This window comes from Salmo salar, chromosome ssa21 (genome assembly GCF_905237065.1).
Source record: "Salmo salar chromosome ssa21, Ssal_v3.1, whole genome shotgun sequence".
Taxonomy (NCBI): domain Eukaryota; kingdom Metazoa; phylum Chordata; class Actinopteri; order Salmoniformes; family Salmonidae; genus Salmo; species Salmo salar.
In genome coordinates, this window is record NC_059462.1 from 15394345 (window position 1) to 15418544 (window position 24200).

The 24200-nt window shown below is 42.1% G+C and overlaps 1 protein-coding gene across 6 annotated transcripts in view; it reads right to left on the bottom strand.

Annotated features, from left to right (window-relative positions):
* Nucleotides 1-795: 795 nt before the first annotated feature.
* LOC106581801 (growth factor receptor-bound protein 14) overlaps nt 796-24200 on the bottom strand; it is a 58541-nt gene continuing 35136 nt past the window's right edge. For 3 of the 6 annotated variants that reach the window (XM_014164123.2, XM_014164122.2, XM_045704469.1), the window contains 12 exons: nt 17958-18114; nt 8089-8210; nt 7860-7934; nt 7491-7628; nt 5889-5999; nt 5609-5704; nt 5440-5499; nt 4115-4231; nt 3911-3980; nt 3228-3315; nt 2955-3048; nt 796-2860 (listed from right to left, as the gene is read on the bottom strand). In XM_014164123.2, coding sequence (XP_014019598.2) covers nt 2714-2860; nt 2955-3048; nt 3228-3315; nt 3911-3980; nt 4115-4231; nt 5440-5499; nt 5609-5704; nt 5889-5999; nt 7491-7628; nt 7860-7934; nt 8089-8210; nt 17958-18114 — 1275 coding nt within the window. In that variant the 3' untranslated portion in view covers nt 796-2713. Of the gene's footprint in view, nt 2861-2954; nt 3049-3227; nt 3316-3910; nt 3981-4060; nt 4232-5439; nt 5500-5608; nt 5705-5888; nt 6000-7490; nt 7629-7859; nt 7935-8088; nt 8211-17957; nt 18115-18845; nt 19321-23751; nt 24010-24200 lie in introns of those variants that run through there. The other 3 variants (XM_014164125.2, XM_014164124.2, XR_006761172.1) reach the window with 3 other exon arrangements.

The window sequence follows — 24200 nt, forward strand, 5'->3', positions numbered from 1 at the left end:
TAAATCAGGTGTGGCCAATTAGTGGACACGGCCAACACACTTAAGAATAGTTTTTTTTAATGCTGAGAACAGAATGTATGTTTTTAAATAACATTCTTAGAACGTTTTCTTAATGTTCTGGGAACATGACTAAATAGAACCACAAGGAAACCTGCAGAAAACGTTATGCTGTACTTGAATTCCCACAGAAGAAAGTTGTTTAACATTCTCTAAACAATTTGAGAACACGACTAAATTGAACCATGAGGAAACCTGCAGAAAGCATTATGCTGAAGTACTGACATTTGCACAGAATGTTGTTTCTTAACGTTCTCTGAACGTTCTGAGAACATTACTTTAAATAGAACCATGAGAAAACCTGTAGGAAACGTAATGGAAAGGTTGTTGCAAAATAACCATAGGACAACCACACAATCCTCAAGCTCTAAGAAATACTGTATATGGTTCTCAGAACCTTATGTGCTAGCTGGGTCATTAGTATCAGACGTGTGTTACCAGTGTTTCACCTACTACAGTGCAATTAACAGGTTATCTATAGAAATATAAATGTAATGCAGTATTCATACCCCTAGACTTATTCCACATTTTGTAACAGCCTAAATTCAAAATGGTTAACATAGATTTTTTTTTTTTCTCTCCCTCACCCATCTAAACACAATACCCCATAATGACTAAGTGAAAACATGTTTTTAGAAATGTTTGCTAATGTATTGAAAATGAAATACAGAAATATCCCAACCCTGAGTCAATAGATGTAGAAACACCTTTGGCAGCGATTACAGCGGTGAGTCCCACTCAAATGTATATTTTTTATTCAGTACATAGGAATTTTAACGACAAAAGTTACTTGTATGTGCACTACGCCATCATGCACCGAATTTGATGAAAACGCATGGGAAAATGCAGGCATGGTTTTTATGCAGATTTGAGAATATTCATTTGCCAATTGGATGGAAACCTAACTACTGTGTGCTTGTTTATGTGGCTTGCTCTCAATACATAATTATAAAACTGAAATCATACAGTGCAAGTAGACATTGATTTTGTTTCCTTTATAAAACATTGCAGTCCATGACATCATTACTGTTTAAACGCACTGTTCTTTATGTTAAAAGAAATATTGTGTGAAATGCATTGTTAACATGTCTTGCTTGTCACTTGTATCAAAGTAAGTTACACCTTGTTTTATCATATTGTACTGGTGAAACCTGTCTGTACAAATTGCTGCATGATTACAGTACCATTTCCAAAATGAAGCAACAAAACAGTAAGGGATGTAAGTCTTGGTTCTTCACATCAAAATTCAACCACTTCAGGTGCTGCACATGCTTTACCTGAATCTTCAAGAAAAAAAAAGACTAGAAAACATTCATTTTAATGTACAACAATTCAGATTTTGATCAATAAAAATCACAATATTATACTGTCTTTCTATCTTAGACTGCGGTTTGAATCTCAAAATCAGTCAAATATCTCTTCTGCTGGTCTTGCGATAACAAAAAGGGAGCAGCCTACCGTTTATTGATTCAAATGCAATCAGTACATTTCCAATAAATGTACAGTGCAGGCTAGTAAAGCATGTTGTTGTGCATGCTCTCCCTACAGCGGTCAATGTCCAGCTTAAACAACATGCAACCACTTTGAATTCTCCTCGGCTACTCATACCTCTAAAAATAGAAAATAAACAATCATTTGTTTTTTTTTTAGAAATATACCGGAATCCCTTGAGATTTGATAAAAAACAGCTTCGCTTACCCAGGAGATGACCAAGGCCATAGGACCACTGTAGCCTACCAGAGGAGGCTAGTGGGAGGAGCTATAGGAGGACGGGCTCATTGTAAGGGCTGGAATGCAATAAATGGAACGGTATCAAACATATGGAAACCACATGTTCACCCCCCGTAATCCATTCCAGCAATTACAAATGAGCCCTTCCTCATATAGCTCTTCCCACCAGCCTCCTCTAGAGTCGACATACTACATTTCCCATCATGCCTTGTCTCGTCTGATAGCAGTGATCCCCTTCTACTGACAAATTACCAGGTTCAGCTTAACTGTGCCAATAATGCACATTGATGGCTATACCACACTGGTCATTCTACTCTCGAGGTGTGAACACACACTGTCAAATATCAGCTCGCGCTCTACGGTTTCAACCGTTGGCTACAGTAGATGTTCATTCCCATAGAGAGTAGTAAAGTGAGCCGACACACAATGCAAACGTGACCCACATTGTATACAGTATATTAACGGAAGTTTAGACTCGACACACGAGTCCCTGTGGTGGTTGTGATTCGTCACCACACCTGGGCTAACATACAGGGCCAACCAATGGGCTCGCAATAGAGCCCTCTCAGTCACATCAACTCTACAGTAGATTCACTTTTTTCTTTCCAACGCCAGATTTCTCAACACCTACGGTCATGTATGACACAATGTCGTCATGTATTTTATCATAACACCCATATAATATTTTAGTGAAAAAAACGTAAGTCATTACAAAAGACTGATTTACCACGGTTTTCTCCAAGAGAATGGATTCTAGAAGGTGATAAGTGGTTTCAGTTTGCTTATGTCTGGAGGTGTTCTCAGTGTTGTCAAGGAGGGCATCCCTTGGGTAGGTGGTTGCTAGGTGGTTGCTTCTCCAGAGGGATAGTCGCTGTGATTTAAAGGTGCTTCTGTATGAATGGGGCCCTTGGAGACCCCTTCCCCCTCAGAGGGTGATCCTGGCACAGTGGTGTTTTAGTTTGCAGGGCAGCACGCCCCGGTTGAGCTGGTAGAACTCCACTAGCTGGATCAGATCAGCGAAACGCGTGTGACCGTCGTCTAGGCTGTAGAACAATTCCCCCTCTTCATCCACCTGACACACACACACACACACACACACACACACACTTGAACAAGATGTTGTCTAAAAGAGTAGAGAATATACCAAGACAAAAGGTTATACTCACCGGTAAGATCTGAAAGTGTTTGATTCTCTGTGTGTGACACAGTGACAGTACAAATGTATTGGGGTTGCTTTGGCTGTCCCTTAGAAGAAATACTCTGAAAACAAAGACAAGTCTCTCAGTTTCGTCAGGAACAACTTTTTACATTTTTTTTTTTTTTACACATTTCTGTCTGGGGAAAAAAGAAAGTAAATTACTCTACGATAAAATCCATATGTAAACTCTTTAGCTTGCGGCGTCAAAAAAACGCATAGAAAAGTGCCTGATGTTGCTCACCCATCAATCAGACCCTGTTGAGTGATTAAGCGGTGTGCCTCGTCTCTGGACAGTTTGCTGTGGAACCAGGGCTGGGCCATATGGAGAGCTGCAAAACACACAGGACAACCATGGTGATGTTCATTAGGCCCCAAACGGAAGGAAACATACAGAAACAGTGAGTGACTAGCTGAACTTGTCCAATAAGAAACGCTCGTTTCAGTTATCCGTTGCAAAATAATACATTTGGTGGGTGCTTATATTTGTCCCATTTCATACACGTACAAGTGTGTATTAATATGCATATGTGAAATGGAGATGTTTTTTGGGGGATATGCCAACTCTCCTTGAGACACCTTTGTAGAGTGGGGTCAGGGCCAGGCTCTGCCAATATCTACGGCAACCCTGGAGCAATCAGGGTTAAGCGCCTTGCTCAAGGGCACAGACAGACTTTTCACCTTGTCGACTCGGGGATACTAGCCACCTTTCGGATAGCAGCCAGAACGCTCTAACCGCTAGGCTACCTGCCGCCAAAATCGTACTGCTAAGGTGTGCACTAATGAATACGACCCATGTGTCAAAGGGAGGGAGAGGACAGGACACTGGTGGCTGAGTCATTAAGCACAGTGTATCTGGTCAGGACAGTCACGTGGCGGTGTCGATGGAAGTTGCTGCTTGGATGTTGAAAGTGGCCTTCTACTAACCCATGTTTGACATGGGACCCTGAGAGGTGGATGGGCTTCCATGGGAGCTCAGACGGTGGCAGCTTTTCCTCTAAAGGGAGAGAGAGAGGAGAGCAGTTCAAGTGTCACATGCTAGGACTATTTTCACATGGCTGCACCATCATTTCATACCTTACACGCGCTGAGTAGAGAGACATGACGTCAGAGAGAGAACCAATGGCCTACCCTCCACGAGAGACCCTCCTCCACGGCTACGGACAGCGCCTCCGATGGGTTCTCGATCACCCGGCTCTTGTGTCCTGAGAAGTCCATGGCCACCAAGGAGTTCTCGGAGATACTTCTCTGGAAATATACATCGTGTTTGAGGTAGTATACATTATTATGAGTATACAGTGTAACAGGGTTTAAACGTTTGAAAAAAATGATACAGATAGTGAGTGAAAAGTTATAGGAGAAGCACATTCATGCTTTCGTGTGTGGTATTGTGCTGCCATCTAGTGTCAGAAGTTCGACAGTATAATTTCTAAATGATTCCGAGCAGAATGTGCTCCAGTCACTGGGGATTAGAGGGGATGGGAATAGAATGACACATGGGCACATAGAATTGATTATGGTTCCTTAAGCTGTCATAGTCACTGGTTCTAAATAAATCACACACAAAAGAAAATACTTATCAGGATTAGTGAGAAGCCTTTAAAATTGCCATGGTTTGCCCCTCTATCAGCCCTAACCAGCCCTAACCTTAAGGGCAGTCGTCACAAAGTGACTACTGTTTACTCTAAGGATAGAAACATTCCAATCCTTCTAAGACTCTCCGCCCCGGTCCTGGGTCTATTCAGGCGATGCAAAGATCATTCTGGGGCTCCCAGGCATCATTGTGCAAACAAACTGATTGCTCCTTTCCTTGGATTGGTTTTATTGTGATTTGATCCTTTGTCCGTAGTTGAACGGCACGTCGTGCTCTAGGCTGTAACAGCTGTATGCCGGGGTAAAGGAGATTCAGCAGCAACATGACTGTACCCTAACTTAATATCCTCCGCAAGCCTGTTCCCAGAGGGTCAGTCCCTAATGGTACCCTATTCCCTATATAGTGCACTACTTTTCACCAGGGACCATGGGGTATCCCATAGGGCCCTGGTCAAAAGAAGTACACCATTTGAGATGCATCCTAGCCCCTCCCTGTGCAGCGCTGAGCTCAGGGTCCCAGCCCCATGCAGCGCTGAGCTCAGGGTCCCAGCCCCATGCAGCGCTGAGCTCAGGGTCCCAGCCCCATGCCTGGCCACTCTTTGCGTTCTTCTGACAGCAAAGCAGGGGTGATGAGTTAGTAAGTCTGAGAGCAGCTGATCTATGGTTATTTTTAGAGCAGACAGGCTGGAACATGTTCCAGCGCCCAAAATAGAACAGGTGTTTACTCATACAGAATACTCGTATTTGAGGGGGGAATATGCACATTTCAGAATATTCTGGAAAATCAATCCAGGATGAATACTAACTATGTGTCATGTGCTGTTAAACAGTGTATCAGCACATTGTATCTACACATCACTTACCATAGGTGTTTTCTGTTTCTGGTGTGGTTGAATGAAGTTTTGGTACAGCTGCATCCCATACTGCAACACAAAACATGAGCACGTTTCAAAAAGGCAAGCCTTTAGATGTGTAGACACTAGACAGAGTTTGGATGTGATGGGGGGGGGGGGGTCAGCATGGTGACTGTACCTTAAAGAGGCGCATGGCAGTGACCCAGCAGGTTCTGGTTTGCTCGTCATCTGCACACAACAGCTTAAGGTCCCGTGGAGAGCCACGCTTAGTAGACTGGAGGATCATCATGAAGAGAAAGCATGAGTTTACCAAACATAACTTGGAACTGACTTCCCTTTCTTAATTGCCCCTGATGGGATAAATAAAAAGGTTAGAATGACTTGAATAAGTTAACATGTTAAAACCTTTACAGAAAACACCAAATATAGGTTTATAGGACAGAGAAAGTAATAAGTACCTTGACACAGAAGCCATAGTCAGTAGGCGCTCCGTGTATCTTTCTCGCTGATAGTAACGTGTAGACGTCGCCGTCACTGAACTCGGCGATGAACTGGAGATGTCTTGGTTCCTGTGAACAGAAAACAAGACATGTCTCAAATCTCCACATGCCTTTCAGTGTCCCCTTTACGGAACACCCCCCCCCACCCCCACCCGACGATGCGCCATTGCAACGAGGGGTTGGTTCTTGCATTCCACTGTAGAGTAGACTCAAGTTCCATTACAAATCTAACTATGCGAGGGATCAGGGTAGAAATGTGAACAATGCAGGGCTGCCCAGTGTGAAGACAGATGCTAAGCAAATAAAGACTGCAATGTCATACTTCTTGGCCATTATGTACACACAGACGTACCTCTGTGTGAGCTTAGTGGGCCGGTCAACGTAAGGAAAAGATAGCAGTTAAGGCATGTGGTATAATGCCAGTCTGTAGTACGTTGGTCACTGTGACAATAGTAAAGAGGGAGTAGCTTGGAGTTTTTGTCTGCATCACAAATGGCACCCTACTCCCTTGACAGCAAACTACGTTTGACAAGAGCCCTATGAGTCCAAGAGCACTGGACAGGGAATAGGGCGCCATTTGGGACAAAGATTCCCATCGACCTGGTCCATTGTGATCACAGAATAAAAAGAGATTGTTGTTTTTGCTGCAGACTCCTTAAAATGGAGAGGTGGGACGAGGTTGGAACACTTCGAGGTAGTCAAGCAAATAATACCGCCCTATCCATTACACTGTAGGTGTGGCTAGTGTTTGACATAGGACCAAATATGTGACAAAGTGATAAGAGCTCTATTTATACAATAAGAACACTGTCAGGGAGCCAAGGCAAAAGAGATTTACCAAGCAGACAAGCACAAAGTAAACCATTGTTCAAACTCAGTGGGACTGCGACACAACATTCTCACTTCTGTGGCACAGTGTAAAGAACGGGTAGCTATAGTTGTCTGTGTTTGTGTTGACTGATTGACTGGCAATGTGTAGGGCCAAAACCAATTTACACATCATAAATCCCTTCATATCAAACTAAAAGAATGAAGTCAGATCTTACTTCTCTAATTGCGTCACCTATATTTGAGATAGAAAACCGAGGTCTTTTTGTTTTAGTGTCTTCTGTTTTTGGGAGAGGGAGAAGTGGTTGGCTTGGCACAGCGCTGTGTAGGTCTAAGCCTCACCTGTCATCGGTGGGTGTTGAGGGCTCAGTCCCTGGCACTGGCATGCCAGCTGAGCTAAGGGAAATCTAGCTCAACCAGTTACACAAAGTAGCCAGGAGACAAGAGCTAGCTAGTCCCCTACTGTACACCACACCACTCTGGCACATTGACACAGACTTATCAAATGGTCCCATAGAGCAGCCAGCAAAAACAAGTTCAATTATCTCCTTAAATCTATTTGCTTTTTGCAAAAACACACTTTTTGCTTTAACATACATAATTATTTTGTGAAGGAAATCTATTCCATTCATATTGTAATGAATTCATGTTATATTGAAATCTGGAAAACTTGACAGATACTGAGGAAACATTTCTTGAATGCACACTAATTTATCAGTGATATTGACTGACCTTTGATGTCCCCTTGTTGGAGAAGTAGAGACCTGACCTCCTCAAGACAAAGTAGAACTTCTTCCAAGACTTCCTGCCTTGTTCTTTGGCATGGAGGTGGCCATGGATCTCTGGACAAGTGCTCGAGTTGAGAAAAGTCTGTTGGACAGAAAACAGTCCGGAAATACTTTAGCAGCACCACTGAAGGGCTGTTTCCTGGACACAGACTAAGCCTGGTCTTGGACTTGCAAGCAAACTCACTGAAGAATCTCCTTTGAAAGGGCTTGTTAGTCCAGGACTTGGCTTAATCCGTGTCCAGGAAACTGGCCCCGACTCTGTCCCTTTTTAAAGTGAAGATACTGTACATGTAGAATGTAGCTTGATGGATACCTGTATTAGCTGAGAATGGTTCATCATCCCGTTGGTTTCACTTGATATGGACACCATGTGATCTGGGAAAAAATCCTATCAACATGAAAACAACATCAGTGTTAACACCACACGTGCTCTTTATATCAACTAATACCTACTGGTCCAGCAGAGTGCATTAAGATAACAGGCGGGATAATGTTTAAATGAGTACACCATTTTCTTTGCTAATATCACACCCTCATCTTACCAGCGGTTTATTGAAGAATTCATATTTGGCATAGTTCTTCCGGAAATATAAGCGACTGTCTGTGTCCATGGCCCAACCGGACAGCACCTCCATAACAGATTCATGGTCTTCTATGATTCGTTCTGGTGGATACAGGAGAAAGAAATGTCAAATGTAGAGACCACAAAAAGACAAAAGAAATGGACAGAGAGGAAAGTGAGAAAGGTCAAGTTAGTCAAACCTACAGCAGCCGACCATGTTCCTTGTCACAATACTAGAATGAATCATCAAGGTTCAAAGAAAGGTTATCCTCTCAAACATACAGTTGTGATCATATGTAACAGCTTCCCAGTGAACACAGCAAGACTGGTCTCGGCACCAGTGTAACAGATGTGATCGTACTTCGTAACTCTTGCATTGTGTTTTTAAAGAAAGGACTATCCAGCCGGCAATCCTAGTTGATTGGTGTTTATTCGCTTGAATGTCAATATCAGACTGAGTATTTTTTTTAAATCAAACGTAAATTGCGAAAATAGTACTAAAATACAATAAATGTAAGTTCCTGACGATAGACATAAGGAAGCGCATCAGATGTGTAGGACAACAGTATGTCGATGGCTGTAGATTCGTGATTAGCCTGTTAGCATGGAAATAACTGAATTAGCAGGGGCTAATGTGACCATTACATTTAGAGCATGGAAGCTAACTCGCTCTTACAGCAATAACACACAAAAGCAAATCCAGGAAGCCGCCAACATCAGGACATGTACATAGTGAACTCGTACACATTGTACATTTAAGCAATAAGGCTTGAGGGGGTGTGGTATATGGCCAATATACCACGGCTAAGGGCTGTTCTCCTGGACACAGCCCTTAGCCGTGGTATGTTGGCCATATCACACAACCCTCCGAAGTGCCTTATTGCTATTATAAACTGGTTACCAACGTAATTAGAGCAGTTAAAATAAATGTTTTGTAGTACCTGTGGTATATGGTCTGATATACTACGGCTGTCAGCCAAATCAGCATTCACGACTCAAACCACCCAGTTTATAAATGAAAATACAGTATTTCAGAACGTGACCTACTGCTTGCATGTCAATAACAGACAGAGGAATGTACGTTCACAATCTCCCCCTACGTGCAAGCGTAGCCAATGACTTGACCTTTGATTGACATCTGACTTAAACCAACCAATTAGAATACATGAACATTAAAATACACATTTCTGCAGTCGCAAGTGGAAACATAATTAACCACGTTACATTCTCCTCTGCTGAATTCCACTTCACACTATAAACAAAATGAGGAATGTAATACCTTGCAATGTCACCAAATATTCCAGTCGATAGACTATTCTCTAAAGGGAATTAGGGGAACTAGTTAAATAAAGGTCAAATTAAAAATAAATTAATAGACCTCATAGGCAAACATGCAGGTTACATGTTAAGTACACTCAGTGACAAATGGTTACCTCATAGAAAGAAAAGAAAAACCTGGGCCTACTTGACCTCTGACCCATCACTGTCCACAGGTCAAGTGTTCTGCTACTGTTGCTGGAGCCTGTGGCCCAGTGTGTTCAGAATGACTTCTCTTCAGAGGGTTCTGACCTTTATCCTCTAAAAGGTCAGCTCTGACACGCTTGCACAACCAGCGGCACCCTGAGAATGTGGTGTGTTCCGATGGTCACCTACCAGTGGCACATCTTTCTGCATGTCCGGGATCTCCTCTTCCGTGGTCAGTGCCGATACCAGACATGGACATGGGTGGGTATATCATTCATGGATAAGGCCTCAGTCTCCTTACTCTGATCCTCACCGTCTCCTGTATCAGGTGTCTTCAAGGCAGCGTCAGGACTGTTGAAATCAGAGTGGGCTAGCATGACCTGATCGAGGAGGGTTTGTTTTAACTGACTGAAGGCCTGTTTGCACTCTTCTGTCCAGTGAGATTTCCATGTATTTTTCGCTTCTTCTTGCCTTTCCCATGGCATGGGGTCTTTGTCCCAGCACTTCCATCCAAGTTCTGGCCGAGGCCTTGTGGGAGACGGTAATACTCATATATGCCAAAAGGGGAAGTAAAGGCTGTGAACTTCTTGTCGTCTACATGTACCTCAAAATTGTAGTAGCCCGAGGTCAAATCTATAGTGGAGAAGGCATTGATACCCAGGGCCAACGCTTGGTGAGGCAGAGAGTGAGCATCGTGGATGGTGCGAGCATTAAGCCATCGGAAGACTGCACAGTCTCAGATCACCGGACTTCTTCCAGAACACCACGAGTAGGGGGGCGTACTCACTGCGGGACTTCGACTATCCCTCGCTCCTCCATCTCATCCAAGGCCTGTCTGAGCTGGTCATAATGGTTAGGGGAGAGCCTATGGTAAGGCAGACGGAGCGGCTTGTCGTCACCAATTCTGGACATGATGTACATAGCCAGTAGCCTTCCCACAATCTAGCTTGTGCCCTGAGAAGATGGAGTCGTAGCGGGCTAAAAGCTTAACTAGCTTGGCCTTATACTGTGGCGACAACGGAGTGGACTCAATGTCACCTAGCCCTAACTCCTGCAGCGCCTCCCACAGTTGGGGTTGTCATCTATCTTGTCCACCTGCTGCCCCAGGGAGACTGGAGGGACAGTGGGCCCATCCAAGTAGTCAGTGTCAAAGTCCTCCAATGCCATACAGGGAAAAACCTCAGCTATCTTGGCATTGCGTCTCACTGTTAATGGCTTCGGTGAGGGATTGATAACTTTGAATGGGACCATCCATTGCTCCACAATGTTGCTACTGTTCTCCGTACGATAAATGTTTTTCGGTCTTGAACGTGCACAAATGTACCTTATTTACATAAGAATTCTGACCTTTTGCTATTAGACTCGAAATTGAGCTCAGGTGCAGCCTGTTTCCATCGATCAACCTTCAGATATTTCTACAACTTGATTGGAGTCCACCTGTGGTAAATTCAATTCATGGGACATGATTTGGAAAGGCACGCACTTGTCTACAGTATCAGTCAAAAGCATTCTGCAGCGATATGCCATCCCATCTAGTTTGTGCTGAGTGTGACTATCATTTGTTTTTCAACAGGACAATGACCCAACACACCTCCAGGCTGTGTAAGGGCTATTTGACCAACAAGGAGAGTGATGGAGTGCTGCATCAGATGACCTAGCCTCCACAAATCACCCAACCTCAACCCAGTTGAGATGGTTTGGGATGAGTTGGACCACAAAGTGAAGGAAAAGCAGCCAACAAGTGCTCAGCATATGTGGAAACTCCTTCAAGACTGTTCGAAAAGCATTCCAGTTGAAGCTGGTTGAGAGAATGACAAGAGTGTGCAAAGCTGTCAAGGCAAAGGGTGGCTACTTTGAAGAATCTCAAATATATATTTTGATTTGTTTAACACTTTTTTGGTTACTACATGATTCCATGTCTGTTATTTCATAGTTTGTCTACAATGTAGAAAATAATACAACCCCCCCCCCCAAAAAAAAACTTTAATGAGTAGGGGTGTCCAAACATTTGACTGGTACTGTATATAAAGGTCCCATAGTTGACAGTGCATGTCAGAACAAAAACAAAGCCATGAGGTCAAAGGAATTCTCTGTAGAGCTCAGAGACAGGATTGTGTTGAGGCACAGATCTGGGGAAGGGTACAAACACATTCCTGCAGCATTGAAGGTCCCCAAGAACAGAGTGGCCTCCATCATTCTTAACATCGAAAGACTTGAAAATATCTGTGCAGCGATGCTTCCCATCCAACCTGACATAGCTTGAGAGGATCTACAGAGAATAATGGGAGAAACTCCCCAAATACAGGTGTGCCAAGCTTGTAGCATCGTACCCAAGAAGACTCGAGGCTGTATCGCTGCCAAAGGTGCTTCAACAAAGTACTAAGTAAAGGATCTGAATAGTAAATGTCATATTTCCGTTTTTTTGTTGTTGATAAAACTGCCAAAATGTATACAAACCTGTTTTTGCTTTGTCATTATGGTGTATTGTGTGTAGATTGATGAGAAAAAGAATAGAATAAGGCTGCAACGTAACAAAATGTGGAAAAGTCAAGGGGTCTGAATACTTTCCCGAATGCACTGTACCACACCCTCTTGGGCCTTATTGCTTAAATATAATACAGTATTTCAGAATGTGACCTACCGCTTGCATGTCAATATCAGACTGGGAATAATTGATGTTTGCAATCTCCCCCCATCTGCAAGCGTAGCCAATGACATTAACTCTCATTGACATCGAACTTAAAAGAACCAATTTGAATACATAAAATATTAAAATACACATTTATGCAGTGGCAAGTGGAAACATAATTAACCACGTTACACATACAGTACATTAGTGGTTATTTGTTCATAATCATAACAGCAATATAAACACATTTAGTGCCCAGGGCCAACATACAGTACAATCAGACCTGTGTCACAGCAGGACATGCGTTTTGCTACTTTTAAAAACGTTACACCGTGCAGATTGATTATTAACACTTTATCTAGAGATAAGTTATTTATTAATCTAAGGTGGGATTTACAGTGCGAGTCCTGGCTCTGTGGGTGTTATTAGAAGTTCACAGCAAAGACAACAAACACATTATTGTCTGAATTTAGCTTTTTGTTCAAATAACTCAAGCATAGATTGGTAACTTTTTTCTAATTTGGCACACCAGAACAAGAGGCCATGAGTAAATTCGTAAAACAAAAAGGCACCTATTGTTATAAGCAGTCTTACTTAAACCCTCATATCCATCGCCTTATTTGACCTAGAGACGTGGAAATTTGTATGAAGGCGTCTTTCCTCATGCTGAACAAATTTGCCTCAAGGACCCATAAGGTAAATTGGGAGAGATTTTCCTCCATCTTAGACATTTTTAAAAACCTTTGAAAACGTATTCTCATGAGCTCAAATAACGCCGATGTAGACCCATGTACGTACATCTCTTAAATTAGTTTGACAAAAGCTAAGGAATTGGTTAAGAGACGGCTAAGTTATTGATGAATCAGGAAATCTGATTTTACGTGTCCATTTAAAATCCATTGTAAATCCAATCCACAATGACCTATCATCTTGAATCGTTTTAGGGTTTTCAAAAGACATTACCATGATAAGATGATTTAAGTTTGGCATGGATAACCAATAAGGAAACTAATAAGAATTCACTTTGACAATATGGCACTAATGCTTAAAATAAATCATACAAATTATTCTCAAGGACTAATTAAGCAATAATACGAGGCCATGTGTTATGGCATTTTTTGCCGAGTGACTTAGACCACATCACAGCCATGATAAAAATGTTATAACACACGGACTAGAGTGTATTATTGCTGTTATACAATGGGTTGCCAGGATTAAAAAGCAAGATTCTTTCTCAAACCACACATATTTCAACAGAGCGTGATGCTACATTCACTAACACTGGTTGTCAAGTGCAATTTTTGGGCTTCTCTGGTCATTAGTTCTATTCAAATTGACTGTCAAAAACCTCCCAAGAGCTGGTTGATACTTCCAGAACTTTGCAGGTTGCTATGGCAAACAAAAATGGTTGCTCTCCCCCCTTGCTAGCAAGCCAATTACACAGCTAACACAATCACTTCAGTTAGAAAGGCCGCAAACTAGCTGCATTTCATTTGACCTGTTTCTCTATTGACATTTCATTTATATATATATATATCCATAAAATGAGGCAGATTCATCATTTCTACTGGCTGAGGAAAGCTGCCTGTCTATCTTGTGCCGACAACATTATTATGGGAGATCTAATTTCAATATTTCAAATGTCGGAGAGAACGCCTAGATGCTTTTACAGTGGAGATCAAGTTTATAAGTTGCATGGCTGGGCAGATGAGACAGTGGATCTGTAAAAGTAGTAGTGCGTTGCTAGGTAACGACAAACAATGCCACTTTTTATGAATGTGGCCATGTGTATGTTTCCCCCTCCCCCTTTGCCCTGAGAACAGCCTCAACTCAGGGTTGTGGGTTCGATTCCCACAGGGGGCCAGTACAAAAAATATATATATATATATAATAAATAAATAAATGCATGAAATGAAATTATTGAAATGTATGCATTCACTACTGTAAGTCGCTCTGGATAAGAGCGTCTGCTAAATGACAAATGTAAATGTCAATGTAAAAAACAAAAATTGGGGCAAGGACTCTATAGAAGGTGTCGAAAGCGTTCCACAGGGATGTTGGCCCATCTTGACTCGATTGCTTCCTACAGTTGTGTCAAGTTGGCTGGATGTCATTTGGGTGGTGGACCATTCTTGATACACACGGGAAACTGTTGAGCGTGAAAAACCCTGCAGCGTTGCAGTTCTTGACACACTCAAACCAGTGCGCCTGGCACCTATTAGCATATCCCATTCAAAGGCACTTAAATCTTTTGTCTTGCCTATTAAACCTCAATGGCACACACACAATCCATGTCTCAATGCTTAAAAATCCTTCAACCCATCTCCTCCCCTTCATCTACACACATTGAAGTGGATTTAAGTGAAACCAATAAGGGATCATGGCTTTCACCTGTCTTCAACTGGTCAGTCTGTCATGGAAAGAGTTCTTAATGTTTTGTACACTCAGTGTACAGTTTGTCTAGTATATCATGGGCATGAGACTAACAATGGGAATTCCAAACCACCCATTCTATAAAAAGTCAGATTTACTCCAAACATTGATGCATTCAAAGGATCGCCACACTATACCAGTAGATAAATATTAGCATGCGCTAAAATATGCAAAAAAATACAATGAACCATAAGTCCAAATGACAGCAAAATGTGGAATGTAGGTCCATGGTACATGCCTAAACTTGTTTGGGAAAACTAAGGGATTGGTCAAAAATGTAAATTTAAAAGCACGTATCAACTTGAACCTTGTCATCGCTATCACGGACATCCCTAAGATGTACCACGCTGAATTTAGCATGTCAAAAAACATAAAATAATTATTTGCATATGTAACACTAATGCTCAAAATCTGTTAATTAAAACATTGATTAGTATATCATTTATTGTGGCCCCATTATATGGTCTTGTGTCATCCTTGAGGTATTGAGAGATAAACATGGTAATGCTGATTGTACATAAAGGAAGATGGTTTCTACATGAGCGAGTGCTTTGTTATCCAACGGATCATGTGCAATTTTGGTCATCCTGTGAACCCCGTTCATTGCTGCTCACAGCTATATTTATTATTTCAATTTATCATCAAACTTTACTCAATCCTTTGAACCTCAAATGCATATTAATCGTTCCAATGGAAAGCAGCGGTTTGGAGGCAGTCGTCTGGAATGCTGCACAGCCATTTGAGGCTGAGTTATTCCCATAGTATAACCACAGCCGGGGCAAGGCGGGCTGCTGCATGGTCATCAGACCCAAATCCTCGTCAGGGTCTATTACAGCCAATAAAGCAATGTCTGTCTAGTATCGTTAGAGAAGACAAAAAAAGGTACCAATTCATCGCCACATAAGCACTGAAAGGGCTTAGAGAATGAATAATGCAAGAATTGTACATCTAAGTCGAGTAGCACTTCATTACAAACTCAGTGAAAGCAGATGTGCTTCTGTTAGAGAAGTAGTTTGAAGTGCAAGCTTTATTTGGCTTGACCAAGATGAGTGAATCAGGCCAGAGATTGTTAGAGGTTCAAAGGGCTCTAAAAGGTTGAGAGGAACTAATTCGTATATCCCAAATGGCACCCTATTCCCTATATAGTTTTACGGACTCTTTGTAATGACAACAGTTAGGAGCCTGTTAGCTCAATGTTTCATCAACAGGAAACAATTGACTATTGGAATAAAAGAGGTTATGTTTTAGCTGACATTCTTTTCACAAATTTCTTTTCCAAAAGTGTAATTTCCATTTAGGGATTAATTTAGGTATTTTCTGCATACACCGAACAAAAAATATAAATGCAACAAAGATTTTACTGAGTTACAGTTCAAATAAGGAAATCAGTCAATTGAAACAAATTCATTAGGGCCTAATCTCTGGATTTCTGGGAATACCGATATGCATCTGTTGGTCACAGATTCCCCCCCCAAAAAAAAGGTAGGGGCGTGGATCAGAAAACCAGTCAGTATCTGGTGTATCCACCATTTGCCTCATGCAGTGCGATACATCTTCTTCATATTGACTAAAGGCTGTTGATTGTGGCCTTTGGGAAGTTGCTGGATATTGCGGGAACTGGAACATGCTGTCGTACACGATGATCCAGAGCATCCCAAACATCCTCAATGGGTGACATGTCTGGTGAGTATGCAGGCCATGGAAGAACTGGGACATTTTCAGCTTCCAGGAATTATGTACAGATCCTTGTGACATGGGGCCGTGCATTATCACGCTGAATGAGGTGATGGCAGCGGATGAATGGCACAACAATGGGCCTCAGGATCTCGTCACAGTACCTCTGTGCATTCAAATTATCATCGATAAAATGCAATTGTGTTCGTTGTCCATAGCTTATGCCTGCCCATACCATAACCCCACCACCACGGGGCACTCTGTTCACAACATTGAAATCAGCAAACCGCTCGCCCACACGACGCCATAAACGCTGTCTGCCATCTGCCTGGTACAGTTAAAAATCAGGATTTATCCATGAAGAGCACACTTCTATGTGCCAGTGGCCATCGAAGGTGAGCATTTGCTGACTGAAGTTGGTTATGACACCGAACTGCAGTCAGGTCAAGACCCTGGTGAGGACGACGACCACGCAGATTAGTTTCCCGAGACTGTGTGCAGAAATTCTTCGGTTGTGCAAACGCACAGTTTCATCAGGTGTCCGGGAGCCTGGTCTCAGACGATCTCGCAGGTGGGGAAGCCGGATGTTGAGGTCCTGGTGTTGTTACACGTTGTCTGCGGTTGTGAGGCCAGTTGGACATACTGGTAAATTCTCTAAAACGACGTTGGAGGAAGCTTTTGGTAGAGAAATTAATATTAAACTCTCTGGCAACAGCTCTGTTGGACATTCCTGCAGTCAGCATGCCAATTGCGAGCTCCCTCAAAACTTGAGACATCTGCGGCACTGTGTTGTCTGACAAAATTGCACATTTTAGAGTGGCCTTTTATTGTCCAGCACAAGGTGTACCTGTGTAATGATCATGCTGTTTAATCAGCTTCTTGATATGCGACACCAGTCAGGTGGATGAATTATCTTGGCAAAGGATAAACGCTCACTAACAGGGAAGTAAACAAATCTGTGCACAAAATTTGACCGAAATAAGCTTTTTGTGCATATGGAAAATTTCTGGGATCTTTTACTTCAGCTCATGAAACATGCAACCAACACTTTACATGTTGCGTTTATATTTTTGTTCAGTTAAGCTCATCTGAAATGAACACTTAAAATATATAATTACACATTACAGTCATGCCAATAAAGTCAAGGAGAAAAGGAGACTCAGAGGAACACTGCAGACTTTAGGATACACCTTACTAAACTGGTTGAATGATAAACAGCACACTTCCAGCAAAATCAATGCTTTAAAGACAATGAAATAATGAACAAAATAGATGGATAAGTTCTGCAATGCAAGCTGCTGAGAAATGGTAAGGCTACACCTGTAGAAAGATTGGAGCCACTGTTGCTGTACGATTAACTCTTTTGCTGATCAACTTGTGGTATCTCTTCAAAGAGCAGAATCACACTGCAGTGTGCCACAGAAAAAAATCCAGAAATAAAAATAAACTGGGTCCGGTTTAGGGTTATACACTCACTAAACCGAATCTGGTGCACTTCCTCGTCACCATTGCACAGTAATCTAAGGTTGTATACAAAAAATGTATGCGGAGGATTTTGTGTCTATTTGATACTGTACTTGGAAAACAGACTTGTCTTACTTAATTGCCCCTGGTAGGGTAAATAACATCATTTTGAATTTAAATCTTACCTATGCTTAGATGGGTGAGATGCTCAAACAGAGTCCAGCTGTGGTCGTCAATGCAATGATTCTTCAGGACAAACAGCTGGCATATGTCCCGGGCTGTGATGTCAGTGGGAACCTCTACCGCTCGACTTGTATTGTCCTCATTATACACTTTGATTACCTGCAGCGAAACAAACACATTGACATGAACAACATATGTATCAGAAAAGTTCAGAGCTTGCTTTATATGTACATTTAAAAATACATACCACATACGTACATGAAATAAATGTACATTAAATGATACATCAAACTTTACAAATAACCAACTAGGCAAGAAACAGTGGTGAGAAAATGTCAAACACATGGGATTTTCAAATGTTCTCCAAGCCTTATAGGATATTAGGTATGTCAAATCTCATCTTTGTCAAAGTCCACCATAATTCTACCCACACACAACAGCACCAGATTCTCCCAAAAGTTGATAAACGTATCCCTAACAAAGTAGCCTACTGTGTGCAGGTTAGCGTTTTTCCATCATAAATCTTGTTCTGGAGACAGCTCTGCAGAGAGGTCACTAGCTGGCACAGCCACAAAGTCATAACATTTTAAACCTAACCACACTGCTAACGCCTAACCTTAACTTAACACCAACATTTTTGTTTTCATACATTTTCATTTTGCAGCCTATCTAAATGGGAAAGCGACCAGTCCTGCCTCCAGGACAAGACACGACAAACATCAACGTGCCTACTGCGTAGCCTATCGCTCCAAATACCTTTTCCTTATTTTTCCTTCTTCTTCACAGCAGGTATATTACAGTTCTGCATTAAAAAGCTCTGAGAACCTCAACAGTCATGCAATATTAACACAAAACAAGCTACTAACAAATCATCTGACATCACAACTTACCTTTCTGTTAGGAGACAAGACTTGTGAATTTGAGCTAACTCTGTAGCCTATGTAGGGTTGAGTGCACAGCATTGTAAACCAGGCTTTTAGTGAGGAACATGGAAACATGCATCAGACAGGCAAGACGGTGCAGAGCCGAACAGAACAGAGCAGCGAGTCAGTATCAGCTGGGAAGCGAAAAGTAGAGCCCGCTCTCCCTCTCCCTCTCCTCTCTTTACTGCAGTGGGGCAGAAATGAGCTAATTAGAAAGAGCTGCCTCTGAGCACAGCGTTTTCCTGACTCCACAGATATATGTCACCGGGGCTATGGCCCAATCACCTGCTACCTTTTCCCCCCCAAGTAAAAGAGCCCAGGATCAGCCTGCTCTGCTCCACACAGCCCAGGAGGAGGAGGAGGAGGAGAAAAGAGTCAAAAGGCTCGCTCCCCCTCCCTATTCACACAGCCATGGCAATTCGAGTTCTTAGCATAAAGCCCTGCGTGAGCTCTAAAGCCATTACAAAAGGTGCTGGTTAAATGTAATGCTAGTTGGGTCAACTCTGTCTAAAGTTGACAGGGGTGGGCGGGGAGAAGGGAGGAAGAGAGTCACAGTAAAGACCAACTGGCTTGGCTGCCTCTTTCTGTGTGGATGGGTCTCTGTGCCTTGGTTTAAGGCGGATCGTGGGGCAGGATGCACCAGCCCTCTTTTGTGGCTGCCTCTTTCTGTGTGCATGGGTCTCTGTGCCTTGGTTTAAGGCGGATCGTGGGGCAGGATGCACCAGCCCTCTTTTGTGGAGTGAAACGAGGCCACAGTGCTCCAGCCGAGCTGGGGTCAGTGCCCTTAAGGAGCCCGCAGCGAATCACAACCACCAACTATGACGTCACCCCTCAATGAAGTAAAAATCAGTCAGTGCTGAGATTTACAAGACCCCAAAAACACGTAAGGATCCCCCTTTGCGGGTACCTAACAAAAGCCAAGGGACTGCATTACTGGGATTACTTTAATGTCCTTTTGGTGAGTTGTCCGTACAGTACGGACGGACAAGCTAATAATGACACACTAATCATCTCATACATTGCAGCAACACTGAAGTCACTGAGGTTGAAGTAGAAAGCCGAAGATGATCATCTCAAGGCCCAGAGCACTTACTGTATAGAACATTATACTGCATCCAATGCATTTCCAGGGGTAGAAATGACAAAAGAAAAAAAAAAGAAGAAAAAAAGAGATGAAACCAGTGTGAAGGAGCCTCTAAATCAGGCTGTGGAAAAAAACATCTAGGCAGGAATCCAGTTGTGTCCCTCTGTGGAAGTCACTTCCTGAGAATTTGCCAAATCAAATCTCCAAAGGATCGTGTTTCATGGAGGAACAGGGCAGGGTTTGTTAGGGGGTGAAACAGCTTTTACTGCGTTACTCCTGCAGGACGACATTAGTTCCTCCACACAAATACACTGGACATGATGCTATATTACACAAGGTTTAGGATTTGTGTGTCAGGAAGATATTTTAATATATGTATAGGAAAACCCTAGTCAAAAAAAAATATAGGATTTGTGATTTTTCCAAAAGAATCCTGTAGGATTTTCACAATCCGATTAGGATTTTGTTCCACCTCTTTCAGAATCCTATTGGACTGCTTTTTCCCCCCTGATTGGAAATCAAAAGTAATCATATTGGATCCTATAGGATTCTCGCAATCCTAAAATATTTTGTATCAGTCCTACTGGACTACTTTTTTCCTACTGGAAATCAAAAGTAATCCTGTAGGGTTTTGTCACCCCAATCAGAATCCTATTACAACTTGTTTTTAAATGATAGTTTGTCGTCATTTGTTCCAGTGCAATACAACATGAATTACAACATTTTTGTTGATTGGAAACAGTTCTATATGACTACCAGTACAGTGCACCTTTTTCAACAAAACACCCAAAACGAATGATGACAGAACATGTATTCATTGAGATATTGCTTCATGAAAATGCTACACATGTATTATAAAGTACTGTAGTGTTACGCCTCGATCACACCGACAGCATCATTGCATTTTGGTACACCAGAAGTACTTTAAAATGTCCCAATGGAACACTGCATTTGCCTCGCAGCATTGCATGGCAGAGGCAGTTGCGGTGCGTTCTGTGTGGCGAATTCGTTGGATTTAAATCGAACGTACTCATAAAAACTGTATGCGTAGACGGCTTGACAGAAATGGCAGCAGAAGGTGAATGATGAACTTTTGCTGCACACATATCCAGATTATACTGCAAAAAGACGCAGTAGGTGTGATCGAGGCATTGTGCATACTCCCTGTAACACTCGGTCTCTTTATATATCTCTTTTATATTAGCAATAAAAACAAATATGGCCTGTATGTCCTTATTGGAGTGTTCCGCAAAGCTAGATATAATCTGTGTGCATATCTCTTGACTATTATCTATGTTTACCCACTTCAGAGAGCTTTGGACAAATATTTGGTGAGGTTCTTGAAAATGCATTCAACACTCTGCAATAAAAAAAAAAAATTAAAACGGCCGATTCTGTCCTCATTCGGTATCCTACGTTCTGTATCTGGAGATACAAGATTCCAGACAGCAAAATGTTCACAACTAACGAACAATAAAAACAACGTGCATAATTCGTTCTAATGAACCTTTCAACAGACTGAGCCCACACTAGCTCCTACATGCGCCGGCTCTCGCCAATAAATCGATTTGATCATTGTATCATAGCATGCTGGGATGTTTCAACAAGGGTTGAAATGACTGGCCTCGGTATCCATGATAAATCGCTTGGTCCAGGGAGTCAAATGAATGGCGAAGCCAGATAAAATGCTGCTGTGAACTGCTGCTTTCTGTATCAATGAGCACAAAGAGGTGCATTCATCAGGTAGCCATGCTGCTCCATGTGCTCACCTGCACCTGCTTTTATTTCACAGCTCCAATTCTGTCTGCCAAATTCCCTTTTTTTTTTGCGTCATTATACTAATATAGTTATTGTGGATGCTTTACAAAAAGCTTTCCAAGAAAGATTGATAGTCTAAAGATGCAGTTTTCTACCAATTTTTATATTCTCTTTCATTATACCATGTTCAAAGACGACACTCAAATACTACAACAAATCCAAAGAGGGTGAACACATAAGGACTGCTTAACGCCTCAGTTGAAGTGAAAAGTAGTTCAGAGCACATGCAGGCAACCTGGCCTGTGCAACTAAATACCAAAAGTGCATTTCAGTCCAAAGTAAATGTGAAGTGCGCTCGCGATTTAAGTTCAGATAGTCAGTCGTTCTGGAACTGCGAGAACTTAACACAATGACATACACTGTGCAGGGACTGACATGGGAGAGTGCTGAGGGAAGTAAGATAAGAGTTGGGCAACAGAGATAAGGTTGATGACAGGGCTAAGCAGCGCTACGAGCTTTGAAACAGTACTGACTGCAACCCATATTTTAGCCCCGGCCTTCCCCCGTCGACGGCCACACGGTTGTACATACAAATTGTACAGAAACTCTGGGAGGAAAGGAGCATGGTCTCCAATTGAGACAGAAAAGGGAGGGAAAATCCAGACAGACATAAGCGCTGGCCTAAATATAGATTTGTCTATGCTTTGCTAACAACGCTATAAAGTCCTCTTTATCTCAAGGACAGGGTTGCGGACACCGGTTTACTAATTTGCGTGTGCTGGTTTTACCTTGAACTCCACTCCCACAGCTGCAGCTCTATCTGTGAGCGCCACAGCAGTGGCCTCAGCCCTGGGCTCGGCTCAGCGTGTAGCAACCATGCATCCACAGTGCCCTTCACTACAGCAAAGCACTGGATAAGCTCAGTTAGCCATGCTACTCCTCCACATGCTTGAACTCCCTGGCTGTCTGGACACAGCAGTCCTAGATGCTACACCTGGGCCTATGCAGTCTCTTTGCCCCACTGCTCTCATTTTGAGGCATTTTAGTTAAACATTGTGCAGCTGTATATTCTACGTTTCTGCCACGTAATGTCAAGCCTTTCATTTCATGATTAATGCGAAACTTATTTTAACAACACATTTTTACAAAAAGGTACTCATAACACCAAACCAAGAATATGTTGGAGGACCATAAATAACCCTAGGTCAAACCTTCTACACATTTAACAGTGGAACTCCTCAGTGGTGCAACAGGCAACAGGCTCACATAGAACCTTGAAATGGCTCACTCTAGTGTCATTTTTGCCAAAAACAAGTTTATAGACCGTTACAGACACATATTTCAACCGGTCAGATGTTTTGTATTCCAAATTACTTCTACATTTATCCTTAGCGTGATATCATCACGGCATTAAGCTGTCTAAGTCTGAGTTCACAGAGTATTTTGAAATACGTGGCCAAAATTGGGTTTTAATGTCAACCATTGTTTTTTCACTTTTTAATAAGTGCGTCGACTGCAAAATTGTATCACATTTCTATTAAGCTGCTACTGTAAACACGCTACTGTGAAAGATCCAGGGAAGCGCATGGTGAAAAATATAGGCCTGCTTGTCTCACACACACACAAAACAGAGGAGGCTAGCTAACCTCAGAAAAAGCATAGCTGCTCCAATGACTGCCATATACTGTACCTCAGCAGTAAAGGGGAAAACATACTGAAGACAAATCTATGAATTTAATGTAAAAAAAAAAGCTAATGTGATGACTGATGGGAAACTGATATAAATACTGAAGCACAATCCAAAGGATCAAATAAAAACTACTGTATCTCTGGATTGGAGTTTTTTTTCTGAACTCCAGGCCAAACTGGTTCAGAAAAGTGGATGAATAAACTGTTTTTCCACTTCTAGTTCCAGAGTGGTTTAGTTGAATCCCATTGTACGATTTAACACGGACACACTATTAGGACAGTTAAAGAAAGCAGAAGTCATGCAGTGTGGCAAAGAGAGGAAATTACAAGCACGTTTCCTACCCGCTTCTGAAGACAAAGTGGAGTAATGGCAGGCAAGGTGACTCTTCTCGCATGGAAGTTCATGCTTCTTTCCTCAGTACACAACAACTAAAATAAATAATATCCATATATCTAAGTTGTAAATACTGGTATTCTATAGATTATTTTAGAAAAATCAAACCGCGCAATGTCATACTTAGTATATTATCTTAATATGCAGAAGTCTTCTCTAAGTGATTCTGCTATACAATGCACGTTGTATCGTATCTCTCTACACTGAGGTCGTGCACAATGAATGTGTGAGACAGAGAAGTCATCGCTGTACAAGAAACTCCTCCTTTGTCCTTGGAAATCTAAAAATATATTTTTTATTTTTTTTAAGAAAGCCACTTTATCAAGCCACAAACAAGTCTTGATAAAAATAGTTCCAAGAAGGACTATAGTTTACGATGCAGAAGCTCAGAGAAAGC